Here is a 15,998-nt window from a genome sequence, read left to right as displayed (position 1 = left end):
TGCTTCGGTGATATTTTAATTCAGCTTTACACAATGTGCATATGGCTTTCGACTTGTCTACGAGCCGTCCGGGAGTTTTGGAAAATAAAAAGCGTCATTCAGGATTTCATTTCATGTCTGCAGCCTGCAGCAGCAGGATGTGATACAAGGAAGTGGCAACTTGATAAGTAACGGTGCTGCAAAGGGTCAAAATAGTAGCCTGTTAGGCACGACGCAAAGCCGAGTGAAGTGTAAAATAAATTAATAAATGCCGGCATGCGATTAAAAAAAATGAATCGCATCGCCTCGGCCCTAAATCGCATCGCGATTAACGTGTTGATGCTGACAGCCCTAATAAAAACAAAAAAAATATCTTAAAACCACTGGACATGAATATAGCCATTATACCAGTCAGATTTTGTATATTCTCATGTGACCTGTGGCAGACATCCTGGGCCACATGTCCCTTACCACAGTCTCTTAATTGCGTTTCAGCTCAGACAAACCGTTAGTCACACCTATGAAGGAACGCAGAGGACCAGCACCGGGTGAAAAGTCACAGGAAGTGGATAGAGAAACAGGAACATCTGAGGGGAAACAAGACAGAGGCAAAAACAGGAAACATTACACAAATATATGTAAATGGAATAAAATGCAAGATGCTGACTTTTCTGACTCAAACTATCATCTGGCAGAAAAAATGTTGGTTGTTAATCAGAATACTTATTCAGAAAATTCACTTCTTTATCGAGGAGCTCAAGTTTGGTTTGTAAACTAGTTTTAGCAATCAATTATTTTACAAAGAGTATTCCTTTAATGCCTTTGCTTATATTCAAGTACAATTTTAGTGTATTTTTATGCATTTATTACAGCTACACATTGTCAACCGTTATTGAACATAAATATTTTTGAGAATGAAATATTTTTTAATGTATTCACCCTTTAACATAAAATGAAAATCTAGCAGTGATCCCTTCAGGGCAGGTTTACTACATCTGTTGCAATGCCTCTGTCAGTTTTTATAGCCGTCCCAACTGTGGGACTAGAGTCAGTAATTTGGCTGTAACGCACTGTCAGTGGTCGTATGTAACTAAATACATTAATTCAAGTACTCTACTAGTACAAATTTGAGCTACTTGTACTTTACTTGAGTCCTTTCATGTCACTTTCTACTTCTACTGCACTAAATTTTAGAGAGAAATATTTCCTTTTTAATCTGACTACTTTAGTTACTAGTTACTTTACAAATTAAGATTGTTGCACACAAAACACATGTAGTTTATGAAATACTATGTATTATAAATTAAACTACCCAACAATATAACTTCTATAAGTACGGCTGAGATGATTAGCCCATTAAACAGAGAATTGTTTTGATTGTTTCCAGTTTCTAAAATGTGAGGATTTTACTGCATTGAGTACTTTTACTTTTAATACTTTAAGTAAATTTTTCTGATGATACATACTTTTACTTAAGTAACATTTTCAATGCAGGACTTATTATTTTTTTTTTTACTAACTTATTTACTATTTCTACAGTGTGGAATTAGTACTTTTACTTAAGCATAGTATCTGATTACTTCTTCCACCACTGGACTGCAGGAAACTTGTTTATTCAACAATGCATGCATTTCAAAGAATCTTTAAAACATCTTCTTAAAAAAAAAAAAAAAAAAAAAAGGTCAAAAACACTATAGTGTCTGGCACCCTAATCATATGGATGTGATGGTCAGTCTCTCCTCAGCGTGCTGATCTCCTCCTCCAGCTGCAGCTTCAGCTCTTGAGCCTGAGCGACGGCAGTGTTCTCCTGATCTCCGGTCAGCTGCTTCACCTCTCTGCATCGTCTTTGAATGGAGATCAGCTCGGCAAAGATATTTTCACAGCTCAGCGCAGTCTGGGCACAACTCTGTTGGCACACATCACATTATTTTTTATTCTCTCTCAAGAGAGAGAGAGAGAGAGGTTTAAAAACAAGCACATATTGGCCAAATACCGGCCAAAATAAATCGGCAGCATTTATTGGCTGACCCTGATTTCTAAAGATCAGCATCGGCCAGAGAAAACCCATATCGGTCGACCTCTATTAATGTTGGCTGCATTCCACTTAGGAGAGGCCCTGGTATTGTGCATGCTGACTCACTGAAATAGCTTACTGGGACACTTGATGGAATTGAGCCATCATTAAGGTTATCAATTTCAGCTGTGCTTTTCCTACTATGCCAAGTCAAAAATGTCTGCTGTGAAAAACATCCATTGGGACTTTGAAAGGGAACACTGTGGACAGATAATGGCGTGAAGTGAATGTGTTGGACTTCAGTCTAAGAGGTTTTGTTTCTACCTCTGGGTCAGCCTTCGGTCTTGAAACAGGAATTGTTCCATGGCCCTTATGCTTATCTATAAAACGCACAGAAAGCAAACAAGCTGCTTGTCTGTCTGACAGTAGATCTCCATCAGCTTGTTGTGTTTCCTACACATCTTTTCCTGCAGTGGGATTGTAGCAGAGACCAGCTGGTGCTTCTTCAACACAGGAACACTGGTGAGGCTGCAGGTGAACGGGACAGTTAGATGCAAAGCACGTCAGGCAAGACATAGTGGCAGTGTCGTTTGGTCCCACGGCAGAAATCACAGACATCTTTTGGGCCGACACAGGCCTCAGCAGCAGGGGGAGAAGCCTTCTTCAGCATCTCAACCTGAGGATGATAGGGAGGGTTAATTACTAATGACCAAGAAATTGAATGCATGGGGTAAAATGAAACATACCACTATATAGTTAATTAGCTGCATTCCAAAAGCACATAGCACATTTTTTTGACATCTTAAATTATTTTTCATTTTATATTATTGTGTGACTGTTGGACAAACTTTAAATGACCTCACAAAACTTTCCTGTTCTAACATTTTTATGTCATCAGGTTGATGTATAGCGTAAACCAATCGTGGCCAAGATGATTTCTCCATCTAGGCCTCTTCCTATCAGTACTATACTGCAAGTCTGTTTCATTATTTTACAGTTTTTCTCAGTCACTTTGGTACATTTCTCCGATCACAATTGACACTCAAAACTGCTTGTTCAACCTACATATGATGGTCACTTGTACACAAGATAAAAGCAATTTATCATTGTTTTTTGGTCAAATTGCAATTGCTTTTGTAAATGTATGCAATTGATCATGTACAATTGGCTGCTGTTTTTGACATGATCAATTGCTTACATGTTAATATGCTATCTGCTAAGTACAGGTAAGAGCAGGTATAATTCACCCCTCACCTCAGCCAGCATGTTGTTCCTCCGCAGAACAGGCCTCGTGGTGAAGGTCTCCCTGCACTGAGGGCAGCTGTACTTTCCCTTCTTCTCTTTATGTTCCCAGCAACCCTCAATACATCCTTTGCAGTAATTGTGTCCACAGGGAATGGTGACTGGCTCTTTTAGCAGCTCCAGACATACTGAACAGCAGAACTGATTCTGTTCCTACTTATATTCATGTTGACCTTCTTGCTGATGTTGTTTGCCAGCCATTTTACTGACAACCAGTTTCATAAAAAGACAAGAGTGTCACAGAATGTCATTTTGTGTGAAAAGAAGGTGCTGACTCCCTACTCCAGCCAGAAGCTGAGGCTAAATAGAGCGCGAGTGTGACGTTCAAGGCTCAGTGTCCATCAACTTTAATTGATATCACCTGTGTGCGCTGAGAAACGGTGTTAAAGGGGCAGATACCAATTTTTCACACCGAGACCATTGTACCAGTCATGATTTGTGCTAATTAGCCTGTGTGTTCAATATTGTCCTCTTTCAAAGTCTGAGAAAATAATCCTGATGTCATGTCATTCAATACAGGATGAGTCTTTCGTCGACATGCAGGACAATTGGCTAAAAAAAAATTAACCATAATTATATTAAATGATGATGGCTGAAATAAATAATAACTGTAATTCGGGAACAGTATGTCTGTGGCTGAATGTTTTCAGATACAGCTCTAACAAAGAAACCCTCCCTCTAGGCTACATATCAGCACTGTGACTTGACCTCTGAACCAAAAAAGGTTTTGCATTACAAAATCACCCATATCTGCATCCAATGTATAATACATCACAAAGTAAATGTCAACATTGTATTTGACTTGATGCACCTCATCTTTACAGGATGTGCCAGAATATGTTCCAGTGGCTTCTGATTAAACAAAGTATTTTTCTTGCTTAAGGGGGCCCTCTGGTGATCAGAGATTGCAGGTGCAGAGTAAACATACAGCCTCATTATAAAACGAAATGGACAAATGAGAAAATGTGTGAGCAATCAATGCTTTTATTGTTAAGAAACATATTTAGATATGGAGACAACATTCAAACCACAACTTGACTTGACTGACATATTTTACAAATAATTTACAAATGAGTAATAGCAGAGATATTACTTTCACCTTATTCTTGGCACATAACATTATTCTATTTAGTTAAAGCTGTACTCATCCATTTTTGTTCTATTAACAATGGATTAAGTGACTATGCGTGCTGTGGAAGTTGTCGCTTGCAGTGTCAAACCTGCAAAGAATTATCACTTTTATTAATGGCCCACAAACTCTTATTAACCTCATTTCTAACCTCAGCAGGCAGCTGTTTTCATCAAATAAGCTTTAATAAACCCCACTGTATGCTACCAGCCCAGCACCAAACAGACAAAGGTAGTGATTTACTGGTCAACATAGTAGAGCATTTAGCAGCTAAAGAGCCAGAAATTTCCCTCCCGAGTTGGTGAAGACAAAAACAGACATAAAAGGAGAGTGAATGTTGAACTCATATTCGCCAGCCGGCCAGAAACACGACTACAAATGATTGCTTATGTTGCTCAGCATCTAGTAGATGTGTTAATATTGTTCTTAATGTTTTCCTGTTCCGCTGAACCCAAGTGGCAAAAAAGTTTGAAGCTTTAAAGCATCTTTTGCTTGGTTCATGACAGCATTGGCTGCAATCTCTACTGCCTCCGATGGAGATTTTGCTTCCTCGGCTGCCTCATATCCAATAACACCACCCATTGCTCCTCCTGCAACAGCAAAGCTTGCCATCACTCCAGCTGCCAGTCCCGCTACTTCTACGCCTCCTGCTGCTGCTGTTGTCACAAGTTTCTTTAATGATTGACAGTTGCACAGAGCTGTGAGAACTAATCTAACCATCACTGCCACGCCAAAAAAAGCTCCCAGCAATGCTCCTGTGCCAGTACCTGCCAATTGGATCAAAAACTTCTCAGACACTTTGGTTTTCGCCTGATTTCTGATCTCTTGCGGTGGCAAGTTTCCTGATGACTGTTTTATGATCTCTTCCTCTCTCTGTATTTCTTTCTCCACTTCTTGTAACACCCTATTGGTGTAGCATCCTTTGTTTTCCACCACCATCTTGTCTATGGTGTTAAGCAGCTCATCCACCTGGACCAGGTTGCTCCTGTAGCTATTCTGCTGTTTGTTCTTCCAGTATTTATTATCCATGATGTGGCACCGGCCGCCGCACTTCTTCATCAGATCACTCAGATTCTCATTCTGACTGACAAAGTCCTCAATTTTCATCCCTTTAGGGAGCTGATCACCATGAGTGAAGACAATTACAGCATATTTTAAAGCATCTTCCGTGAAATACTGGCATATTTTAGTGATGACAGCCTGCTCGTGCTCTGTGAATTTCTCCACTTTAAGCACAATGAGAAAAGCATGAGGACCAGGAGCGCACTCTGTGATACACCTCAGTATCTTAGGCTTCATCTCCTCCTCAGACCTGCCTGCATCAAAGAAACCAGGAGTGTCGATCAAAGTGATGCTTCTTTCATTGACACATCTGGTTTCAGCTTGACATTCACTTGTTCCAGAGTTGGGAGTATGGTTTGTGGTGAACAATTTCTCTCCAAATATGGTGTTGGCTAGGTTGCTTTTCCCAGATCCAGTTTTCCCGAGCAGGACGATCCTCCTTGTAGCTGACACTAGAAAAGAGAATAATGACTCTGTTAAGTATGTTTGTCTCTAGCTTGATTGCTTTTTTTTTTTTAGCTTTTAAGCTTAGTTTTCTAATGCTTTTTGAGAACAAGTAACTCAGTTAAGGTAACTCAGTACTGAATTGCAATTCTTTGATGACACATAATACCTATACCCACCTTGGTCTGGTTGGTGAACATTTTTTGTGAATCCTTTGGGTTGGAAAGCTTCCTGCACAGACTTGAAGGCCTGCAGAGAAAAGGAAAATGAGGAATATGTTTATTGCTCAAGATTGACATTTATTTGTATAAGTAGATCCGGCATTAATAAAATAGCGTTATTTTTTATACACTAGATTAATTGCACTTAATATCATTACCAAGATATTTGAACCTCTGAAGCCTTCACTGCTGTTTACACACAAAGAAATCCAAATAAATTTAGAAAAGACATTTTTTTCTGTACTTACTATATACTTACTTACTATATTTAACAGCAGACACTCTGCAGACTCTAGAGTTTCATCATGGATAGTCAGTGTTTATGGTACAATGCATTTCCATTACCTCACTAGACTCCTCGTCGTTGGGGTGGATGACGATGCGGACCAGTAATGGTGTTCCGCTGGCTCGGTTCTGTCCAAACGCATGAACTTCCTCCAGTAGAACCCTGGCTACCACGCTGTCAGGAAAATGCAGGGCAATCCCAACTCCAAGTACAGGAAAGGCAACGGATCCAAACCCTCTTTTCGCACAGGAAATTAGGATTTCATTGATGCCCATTCTCAGAACCTGTAAAAGGTCAGAATTCAATGGTTTTTAAGGCTAGACAAAATAAATGCTGTATTGTGGTGCAGAAAACGGGAAAACAGCTCCTTAAACAAGAAGATAGGACACAACTGAAAACACTCCTCCAATATTTCACCTGGACTGCAGTTCCATCATGGTCATCATCCCAGGGAATGAGGTTGAGGAAGAACACTGCATTGGATGGGAGTTCAGGCAAGCCCTCCACCAGGACTGGGTCACCAGGCAGTGTTTCTTCTTCTCCTGCTTCCTTTCTAAACTTTGCCTTCAGCTGGGATCCAACCATTTTAAACAAAATGTTTCCGACACGGGTAGAGAGAGGCTCATGGCCAACCATGGGCGATACCAGGGCATCCACCTGGGAGGACAACAGCATATGTGATGGGGGTTTCACACAACTATATAGCTTATTTATTTTCTCATATTAGTCCTAATTAAAGAAATAAAAGTTCCCCTTTATAAAAAAACATCAGTGTCTTCCTAAATCCAAATCCCTTTTTAACAGGAACATCTGGTAATTTTAACATGGAGCCTAAAGTACCAGACAGATTTACAAATACTAAACACACAAGGCACTGCAGAAATAGGCTGTAAACACAATAATGACAGATTATTATTATGGCAAACTTGTGAGCAAACACTTGCTTATGTCCACATCCAGCAGACATGGGGCAACATTAACGTTTATTGGGAGTCAGCATTTAGCCACTTGGCTTGAGATTGGTGACTGAAAAAATGTGTGTAAAACACCTCCTGCATAGACAAACTGTAATAGGATCTTCAACTGAGCTTTGCTGTTAGAAAAATACATTGGTCAAGCTGGCATAAATAGAGCCAGCAGCATTTTAAATGCATGTGATATTCAGTAGTTTTGTGTAATGTTGGAGCTCCTGCCAAACATCAAACTGTTAGCACATTATCAAGGTAAGCAAAGTAATTTATAATGTCATGCTGATGAAGTATCCTAAACACGAGTCATTCTGCAGAGAGTGGTTCTAATCTTCCCATGAGCAGGTTTGATACATTTTCTTACAAATCACAGAAACGTGTCTTACCTGCTGGGTCTCGATGGTTCCCTGAATGATCTCTACATGGACACCACCTCCAGGAGCTCCAGCAGTGGCTCCTCCTGCTGTGTCTTGGGCAGAAGCATCCACCTGGAAGCCCAGATCTCTTGGTGCACTGTTTCCAGTACTTATCCCTTGGAGAAGCCGGTCACATGCTTCCTGCATTGCCCTAACCACCTCTCCTCTGTTATCAATCAGGATAACTCTGCTCAGACTTCTCCCCCCGTAACTGCCAAACTTCTTAACAGCAGTAACAATAGCCTCAGAGCACACAGTAACAGGGAGACCGAATGTCCCTGAGCTGATACAGGGAATGGCTATGGACCTGAACTCCATCATCTCTGCTAAATTCAGAGCCTTCTGGACAGTTTTTTCCAGTAACACCCCCTCTCTACCACCTGATTTTCCACCTACAGGCCCAACAGCATGCAGCAGTTTCTTGCACTTTAAGTTCCCCCCTGTGGTCACTACCACTTCACCTGTAGGAATTTTCCCATTATACTTTACTAAGGCAGTGCTCTCACTCTGTACTTCAGGGCCACCTGCTTTACTCAGTGCAGCAGCAACCCCTCCACCGTGGTCCAGATCTTCGTTGGCAGCATTCACCAGGGCATCAGCATCCTGTTTGGTGATGTCACCCTGACACACCAGCACCTGGAACCCATCATGGAGGCTGTAGTGCGCAACTGTTGCGTTTACTTCACTCAAACTCAGAGATTCCAAATTATGTGCAACACTTGGTGAAACCTCTTGTGCTAACTCTGAGAAAGGCAGATTGACTTTGTTTTGCACACTATACTGGTCCGAAATAAACTGTGTGACAGCTTCACTCAGCTCTTCAACCTCTTTGGTGTGGCCCAGTAAGCACACCGAGCTGTCTGAGCCAAACACGACCTGAGCCCTGTATTGCCCTTGGTTCATCTCATTTGTCTTGGACTTAAGCTTTTCCTGAAGCTCAGCGGAGCAGTTAGGAACATCCATCTTGACTTCCTTTATCTCAGCTTGCAGTGCATTTTCTGTTTCATCAAGATTATCAGTGGAAAGGGAGACCAAACGTAGCTCTGTGTCTCGTAACTCTACTTCCACCTTGTCACTGACACCTAAAAAGTGACTTAGCACCCCTGGATCTCTGTATGCCTTCCTTAGAAAGGCCAGCAAACGTGGGCTGATGTCAGAAACTGTCTTTTCCAACACCAAATTCTCCTGACCAGAGATCCAATCGCCAGCCTTAAGAATCTCTTCCGCAGAACCTTCCAAAACTAACTGACCGGCAGCTCCCTGCGTTACCTTCACTCCTGGACAATCTCGTCCCAAACTGTGCTCGATCTCTTTCCAGAGGAGGCGGAGCTTGGCCTCGCCCAGTCGCCGAATGCTGGTTTGCTTCTCACTCATACCTGACCTGTCCTCTACATTCATCAACCTGGCGTTCACCTGAGAATGCTCCCCGACAACAACAGCCATCCCAACCTCGCTGTACACCTTGACCTCATCTGTGCTCTGATGAGAGCTACAGGACTGAAGCAAAGCTTTAACTTTATGAGCGTTAAACTCATAGTGGCACAGGTAGCCATCAAAAAGTTTGTCTACCTCGGAATTCCAGTCTCTATCATCACCTGCAGCACCAGGTTGAGCTAAACGCCTAACTGACACCCTCTCCTCCTGTGGGTAAAGCTGAGCAGAGCAGGCCACAGAGGCAAATTCTTTTTCTAGTTTCTCCCCAGCCTTGGGACATTCCTTAAAGTAACGAAGAAGGTAAGTATCAACTTGTAGTTCATATTCTTCACCACTTGGTGGAGGAGTTGAGGCAGGAATGGACTGTGGGCTCTGATGAAAAGAGATATACAAGTATAATGACAACAATAACAACAACAACAACAACAACAACTTTACTGATGCAGTGAACAACCTCTTTGGTGTCATATAACAACATGAAATGGGAAACTGTTAATAGAAATGTATTTTTTGACTACACAATCTTGATTGAATGACAGAAATGTTGTGCTAACCTGTACTGGAGCTGTAGGATCCTGGCTTGGAGAGGAGATGATGTGTCCCATGGTGCCTCGGACAGTGAACGCCACACCATCCACAACATGCTCAGATTTCTGCAGGACTGCCAGCTGATCTATTAAAAGTATGTGACATTATTTATTGTGTTTTAAATCATGGACTTGCTGCTCATTTGACAAAACATTTTTTTGTCACTAATAGAAAAAAACAAAAATGCATGTAGGCCTAGTGTGTAGCCTACTTCTCTCCAAAAAGAGCAAAGTTGCTGTTTCAATCCCCCTCTCCCACAGTGTACACACACACACACACACACACACACACACACACAGTACTTCAACATGACTGATAATGACCTGCTTTGTTGTTTCTCATGCAATCAAGTTTTATAGACAACTGATTCTACTAAAGTAGGCCTACTGTACATTCAGTTAACTGGTGCAGTGACTGAAAACTGGAAATCTACTAATCTTTTGCATTGGGTTATTGTTATTCTTTTCTACATGGTAGTCTATACTTAAGCTATAGGCTAACGTTACTTCTTCGAGATATTCGGCGACTTCCAAAGCTCATCTGTGACAGAATTGGTTTAGGTTTCATTTTCGGGAAAGTGAAACTTATATCAGTGAGCCTACTTTGTAGTTCAAACATAGGGTAGTCTACCTCTTTACCCAACATAAGACAGACGACATTACATCATATAGAACATGAGTTGATCAGTAATCTACGGTGTCTTATCTTATTGGCTACCTTTTTGACATTTGAAAGCAACGCTGTAGATGTCATCCTTCACCCTGCTCACTGGTCCGCAGTCTCCTCCGCCGGATCTGCGCCGAACACGGAAATATGTTTCTATCCTCTTCGCCTGCTCCCCGAGCAGACTGCTGTGCCACTCAAAGAAAACGGAGTACTGGTAAACACCATCCATAGTGTCGCTCTTCTTGTGAATAGACGAAGAACGACAATCATATGCAGCGTCCGATTGGAGGAGCAGTGTGTTTACAGTCGCCGTGTGATCCCGCTGATCTGCGCACCTAGTGCTGGGAAAGCAGAGCAAAGTCAAATATCACCATGGTGACTTCATACCACAGGGAGGTACGGTGCAGTATGTCGTTACTGCTAACGCTGAAACAGAAGAAAAAACAACTTACTTTATAGGGAATAGTGTCACAGGGTAGATTTTTTCAATCCAACAAACCCCACTAACCCCAATAAAAAATAACGATGATAATAATAAATGAAAAAATATAATAAAAAATAATAATAATAATAGGCTAATTGCAAAATTAACCAACTTTTCCCTTTAATATTTTTATTTCACTCGACCCTGTTAAAACACTATATGTGGATAAGTATTGAAGAACCCTCCCTTTGCCACAGACTGGATCATAAAGCATTACCATTACACCAAGCAAGGAGATACATATGCATGTTTGTGTGTTATGCTATCTTGTTTTTCCTGTCCTGCCTGTTTGTGCCACTTGTGCTATGCCTATGAGGTTGTCTGTTACATGGACTGAACGTTTGGCTTGTGTGTGTATATGTATGTGTTGGTATTGAAGTTGATAATGACCATCTGTTCTTGTTTATATGTTGATCTTGTCATTTTTTTATTTTTTACATTTATAGTCAATTTTACCTGTATTGGGCTAAACCTGTATGTACTTATAATCCTTTTATCTTTTTAGGTGTGACATTATACGATCTGCCCAGGGACAGCAGATGTAAAATAGCCTTTTGGCTAATTCTGGCACATTTGACATTTTTATATGTATTATTTGTGTGCATTGTCCCTGTTAAATAGACCTGAAATAAATAAATAAATATGAGGATGTGCATTAAAGTATGCCTTTTGTTTGTCAAAAAGTCATTCTCAGACAAAAGCCTACAAATGTACCATATGTTATCTTACACAATGATGGTCTTTGTGTTTCAAGCTTCTTTATTTGTCACATGCATAGTCATACACTTACAAGAAGCAGTGAAATGAATTCCTGACTCCACTCCAACTGTGCTATCACATCTATCACATGACTAATAGCATAATAAGTTAAGTTATAGAATAAAAGTTAAGTTTAAAACATGAATAAATAAGAAGTTTGGGGTCAATGACCCCAGAGATATATTGTATCTCTTCTGTATTGTGTATATCTATTGCTAATGTATTTTATTTTACCATGTTTTATAGCTAGGGATCCCAAAGTGTCAAGTAATGCTTTCTTTTCTGCAGACCTATGAAATGTGTCCTAACTGTTTTAAAAAATGATTTTAAACTGTTTAAAATTGTGTTTTAAAGCAGTTCTCATAAAATTCCAGAAAAAAAGGTCAAGGTAATTAGACAAATAATTGACAATTAAACTATCAGAAGAACAGAACATAGTTAAGTAATATGTTTCTTGAAAACATAAACAACGTTACCACAGAAACAAAGTTTACCATCTAAGAATAAGTACTTACGGTTATCTCAGGTTTCACTGGCTGACCTGTTGGTTATGACGGGCTGAGTGGCAAAGTCTTGTGACAGAGCTGCTACTCAGCTCTTTTGTTTTATTAGGTTTGAGCTTCAGTATACTTTGCTGACACCAATGGCTCAGGTATGCCACCTTCTGAGTCATAGCAGCCTCATGCCTGCTGCATACCACACACAGGGCTAGGATCTGCTCATTTGGATGAGTTATTTATAGCGTGATATTCTTACCTCTTACCCTCTCATCACACTATAAAGTGTTATATTTCCAGTGTAACATGTCTATTCTATCTTATTTGTATACTCCAATGTTCCCTCTATTATCTCGTTATTTCACTTTTTCCCCCACAAACTATCACCTCTAAAATGCTGCTTTCATTTCATTAGCAACTTTTACACTCCTAAGGCACAGTACATATGTACTGTACTGTATACTGTATTTGTATGTACTGTATGTACACAAAACATGAACTAGAAGTGAATCTCCTTTAGTGCTCAATATCCATCTGATAAACAGAGACTAGGTGATGAAAAAACCTCTTATCAAGTATTATTAAGTGCAGTGGAGCTGTTACTTTGAACTTAAGTAAATGGGACTGTTAATATTCTTTGAATGGACTGAAAGGTCATACTGAAAATGCTTTCATGTCTCCTTAATGAAATAATATGTTGAAATAGAGCAAAACTAACAAATGTTTTAAACCATGTGAACTTTTGTACACTGAATCAAATAAAAAAAATCCTTGAGCATAAAGACAACCTTATAGAACCACGCCTGGCTGTTTGAGTTGTGACTAATGGTATACTGTACTGTAGGTGTGTCTTTGTACCTTGGCAGATACTGATATCTGAGTTGTTTATCCAAACATTAGGGAATATCCTACATAGTGGGATACAGGTGCCCTCTAGTGTCCATGTCACAGTGCTTTCAAAGTCATTCTATGAATATTCTAAAATTTGAAATATTTTCTACAATTTTGTTCACCCCATTTACATCAATGAGGGTTCAGTAAATAATAGTTACAACTCTCAGTATTGTACAGTGATTCATGAAGACAATAAATGTTCTGTGTCTTTCCCTTCATGACGGTTGCCTTTATTACAGTACTGTAGCATTATATTTCATTCATTTTGGGTGGAAACTGGAAACTGAGTGTATCACAGAGCAAGAGTCGGTAAACTGAGAAAGAAAGAGCAGATTTCACACACCGGACACCATCATGTATGAGCTTTAAATAATAAAGGTTTATTTTAAAGTATATCAGCCACTGTAGGCCTACCAAAATTACATATTATTATACATGTATATTACATATGTGTACATACATATATATAAATACAGGCTCAACATTAACGGTTGGCCTTGGCAACCAAATTGTGACAAGTGGCAACCTAATCACCACCCCTGGTTGCCCCCGTGGCAACCACATTATTGTAGCCCACTTTTTTCTTGTACTGTACTTTCATTACAATAAATAAATCATCATTGATGGCATTCGAGCATATGCGTTACGGATGTTTAAATTTGCGTTCTGATTTGTTTACTACATCATGCTGTCAGACAAAGGCTAATTGTTATATTTTCCATCTCTGTCTGCACTATTTTTCGCCCAAAAAGGACACAGTGAATAGGTTGGTCAACAGAACTTCAAACCATACTGGACATTTAGTTTTGTGTGGTCTAATAGAACTCCTACCTGATGTCATCACTGATCTCATCTCTACTTGATGCCATCGCCGACCTCATGTCTGTCTAATTCACTCCTTGCCTGTTTTTCTCCACTAAGACATATTGTCAAACAAACATTATGTAATTGATTTTCCATATTAGTTTTTCCATATTAATAATATTAAGAAATTAATACATTGGTATCAAGTGGCTCCCCCTACACTTCAACCTAATGTTAGCCCTACCTGTTGCCTTCCCCTGTCTTTCCTGATCCACCATCCTCACACCTGAATGAAATGAACTCACTGTTAAATATAGCAGCCTAAATTCAATTCTTAAATCAGCCTAGTGATGGCATCAGATAAGACAACTAGTATGGATTAAGGTTGTGCTGCTGTTGAAATTACATTCACATTTTGGATTTTAAAAAGTACAAATATGGAGAGCCACTTAGCATAGACCTTTAAATAGAGAGAGAGAGAGAGAGAGAGAGAGAGAGAGAGAGAGAGGTGTGACCCTGTAATTACAGCTTCAATGTCACCCAACAGATGTAACTATAGCCTGTATGTCTGACAGCTAATGGTAAAACAGTTATTGCATTAGTGATGTTTTCCAGAGTCTTGTCATTTATTGTACATGGTACCTTATATTTTCCAGTTTTCAGCTCAGCAACCTCGGCTTTGCATATTCTAGGCTAGCCGTAAACCCCCATTTGGCTGCTACATTCCCAGTGTTAGCAAAGTAATGCTAGCTAGTCTGTTAACATGAATATTTGCAAGCCTCCAAGCACAGACGTCGCACTTTATATCCTACCTGCCTTTCACCATCCACTTATTTAACTCATGTTGCATCCATTGACATGCTATCTCCTTTTCCCTCTTTGTTTTTCTATTTTAGCCACCGACAGCTTTTTTGCTTTATCCATCTTTTTCCATAGATGACAACTCACTACTGTACCTGCTCGCTCAGCGCTCACGGCGCCCCTGCTCGCGATATTACGAATCCTACTATGGCCACGCCAAGAAGCCCAGCCCCCCGCTCCCTCTTCTACAGTATATCAAAATTCTATGATGGAATCTTATGAGATAGGGCGCCTACTCTAGCCTGTTAGTCCTCTAAAATGTTATATATCATTGAGGAAATGCAGAAATGATTTAGAAACGCACAAAAGCAGCTACATATAGAAAATACCAACAACAACAAACCTTTTACCATTGCTTTGGCGTCCCCATGGTGCTGCGTCCCTATGGCTACATATCTTGACCTTGACCTCTGAACCAAAAAAGGTTTGTATTGCAAAATTACCCATATTTGCATTCAATGTATAATACATTACAAAGTAAATGTCAACACTGTATTTGACTTGATGCACTTCATCTTTACAGGATGTGATGGAATTACAACAGGAAACACACTTTTTAAGGTGCACAATCTCCACCTTCAACATTGCCAAAAGACAATGAACACAATTCTGCACAAAATATGACAGTATAGGTTATGAGAACTTAAAATAAATATACACTATATACATAAATGTGCCAAAAAACATTTCATTTTGACGATATGGCCTTAGCAATAAACAAGCCATTCTTTAATGCCACCAACTGTTTAGTACCCTTCTTTTTTTTTACTTTCTTAAAAAGTATCGGTTCAGGCACCGTTAAGGCACCGGTACCGTTTTAAAAGTACCGCTTTAGCACCGGTATCCAAACCAAACAATACCCAACCCTAATATTGACTCTAGATTCAAATGTGTGACAAGATTCACACAGTTTTCTTTAGTTTACAATAAATAAATAAATAATAAACAACTACAAATCTTAAAATCAACATGTACATGTACTTAAAAACAGTTCTGAAATTCAAAATAATACAATTTTAATCATGTGATAAAATATGCGATTAATCGTGATTAACTATAGAAATTCAACGATTAATCGTGATTAAGAAAATGTAATCGTTTGACAGCCGTTCTCTCTCTCTCTCTCTCTCTCTCTCTCTCTCTCTCTCTCTCTCTCTCTCTCTCTCTCTCTCTCTCTATATATATATATA

At 39.7% G+C, this 15,998-nt stretch overlaps 1 protein-coding gene and 1 long non-coding RNA gene across 3 annotated transcripts; both read right to left on the bottom strand.

Moving 5' to 3' along the window:
• Nucleotides 1-1,576: 1,576 nt before the first annotated feature.
• Nucleotides 1,577-2,536, bottom strand: LOC118493635. Its single transcript, XR_004895588.1, has 2 exons — nucleotides 2,318-2,536; nucleotides 1,577-1,885 (listed from the first exon to the last, which is right to left on the bottom strand). It is a non-coding gene; the product is annotated as an uncharacterized LOC118493635 (long non-coding RNA).
• Nucleotides 2,537-4,344: 1,808 nt separating this feature from the next.
• On the bottom strand, nucleotides 4,345-12,390 carry LOC116053438. Of its 2 annotated transcripts, none has more exons than XM_035994078.1 (8): nucleotides 12,268-12,390; nucleotides 10,561-10,935; nucleotides 9,810-9,928; nucleotides 7,792-9,627; nucleotides 6,855-7,094; nucleotides 6,497-6,721; nucleotides 6,110-6,179; nucleotides 4,345-5,938 (listed from the first exon to the last, which is right to left on the bottom strand). In XM_035994078.1, the coding sequence occupies exons 2-8, from the start codon at nucleotides 10,736-10,738 to the stop codon at nucleotides 4,851-4,853; spliced, it is 3,756 nt and encodes a 1,251-aa protein (XP_035849971.1). In that variant the 5' UTR covers nucleotides 10,739-10,935; nucleotides 12,268-12,390; the 3' UTR covers nucleotides 4,345-4,850. The 2 variants fall into 2 exon arrangements, with proteins under 2 accessions (XP_035849971.1, XP_035849970.1); XM_035994077.1 differs by having other exon boundaries at nucleotides 10,561-10,850; nucleotides 12,268-12,380.
• Nucleotides 12,391-15,998: the final 3,608 nt, after the last annotated feature.

Source organism: Sander lucioperca, chromosome 17, assembly GCF_008315115.2.
Source record: "Sander lucioperca isolate FBNREF2018 chromosome 17, SLUC_FBN_1.2, whole genome shotgun sequence".
NCBI classification, from domain to species: Eukaryota; Metazoa; Chordata; class Actinopteri; order Perciformes; family Percidae; genus Sander; species Sander lucioperca.
Note: the sequence above shows the minus strand (reverse complement) of the source record. Positions and strands in the feature narration are given on the sequence as shown.

What these genes read in the sequence shown, in the direction of transcription:
- LOC116053438 (XM_035994078.1), bottom strand. Translation starts at nt 10,738, where the DNA reads ATGGATGGTGTTTACCAGTACTCCGTTTTCTTTGAGTGGCACAGCAGT. An exon ending in ATGATGGAACTGCAGTCCAG is followed by an intron (nt 6,722 to 6,854) that starts GTGAAATATTGG and finishes GACCTTTTACAG; the next exon opens with GTTCTGAGAATGGGCATCAA. An exon ending in TGTTCACCAACCAGACCAAG is followed by an intron (nt 5,939 to 6,109) that starts GTGGGTATAGGT and finishes TCTCTTTTCTAG; the next exon opens with TGTCAGCTACAAGGAGGATC.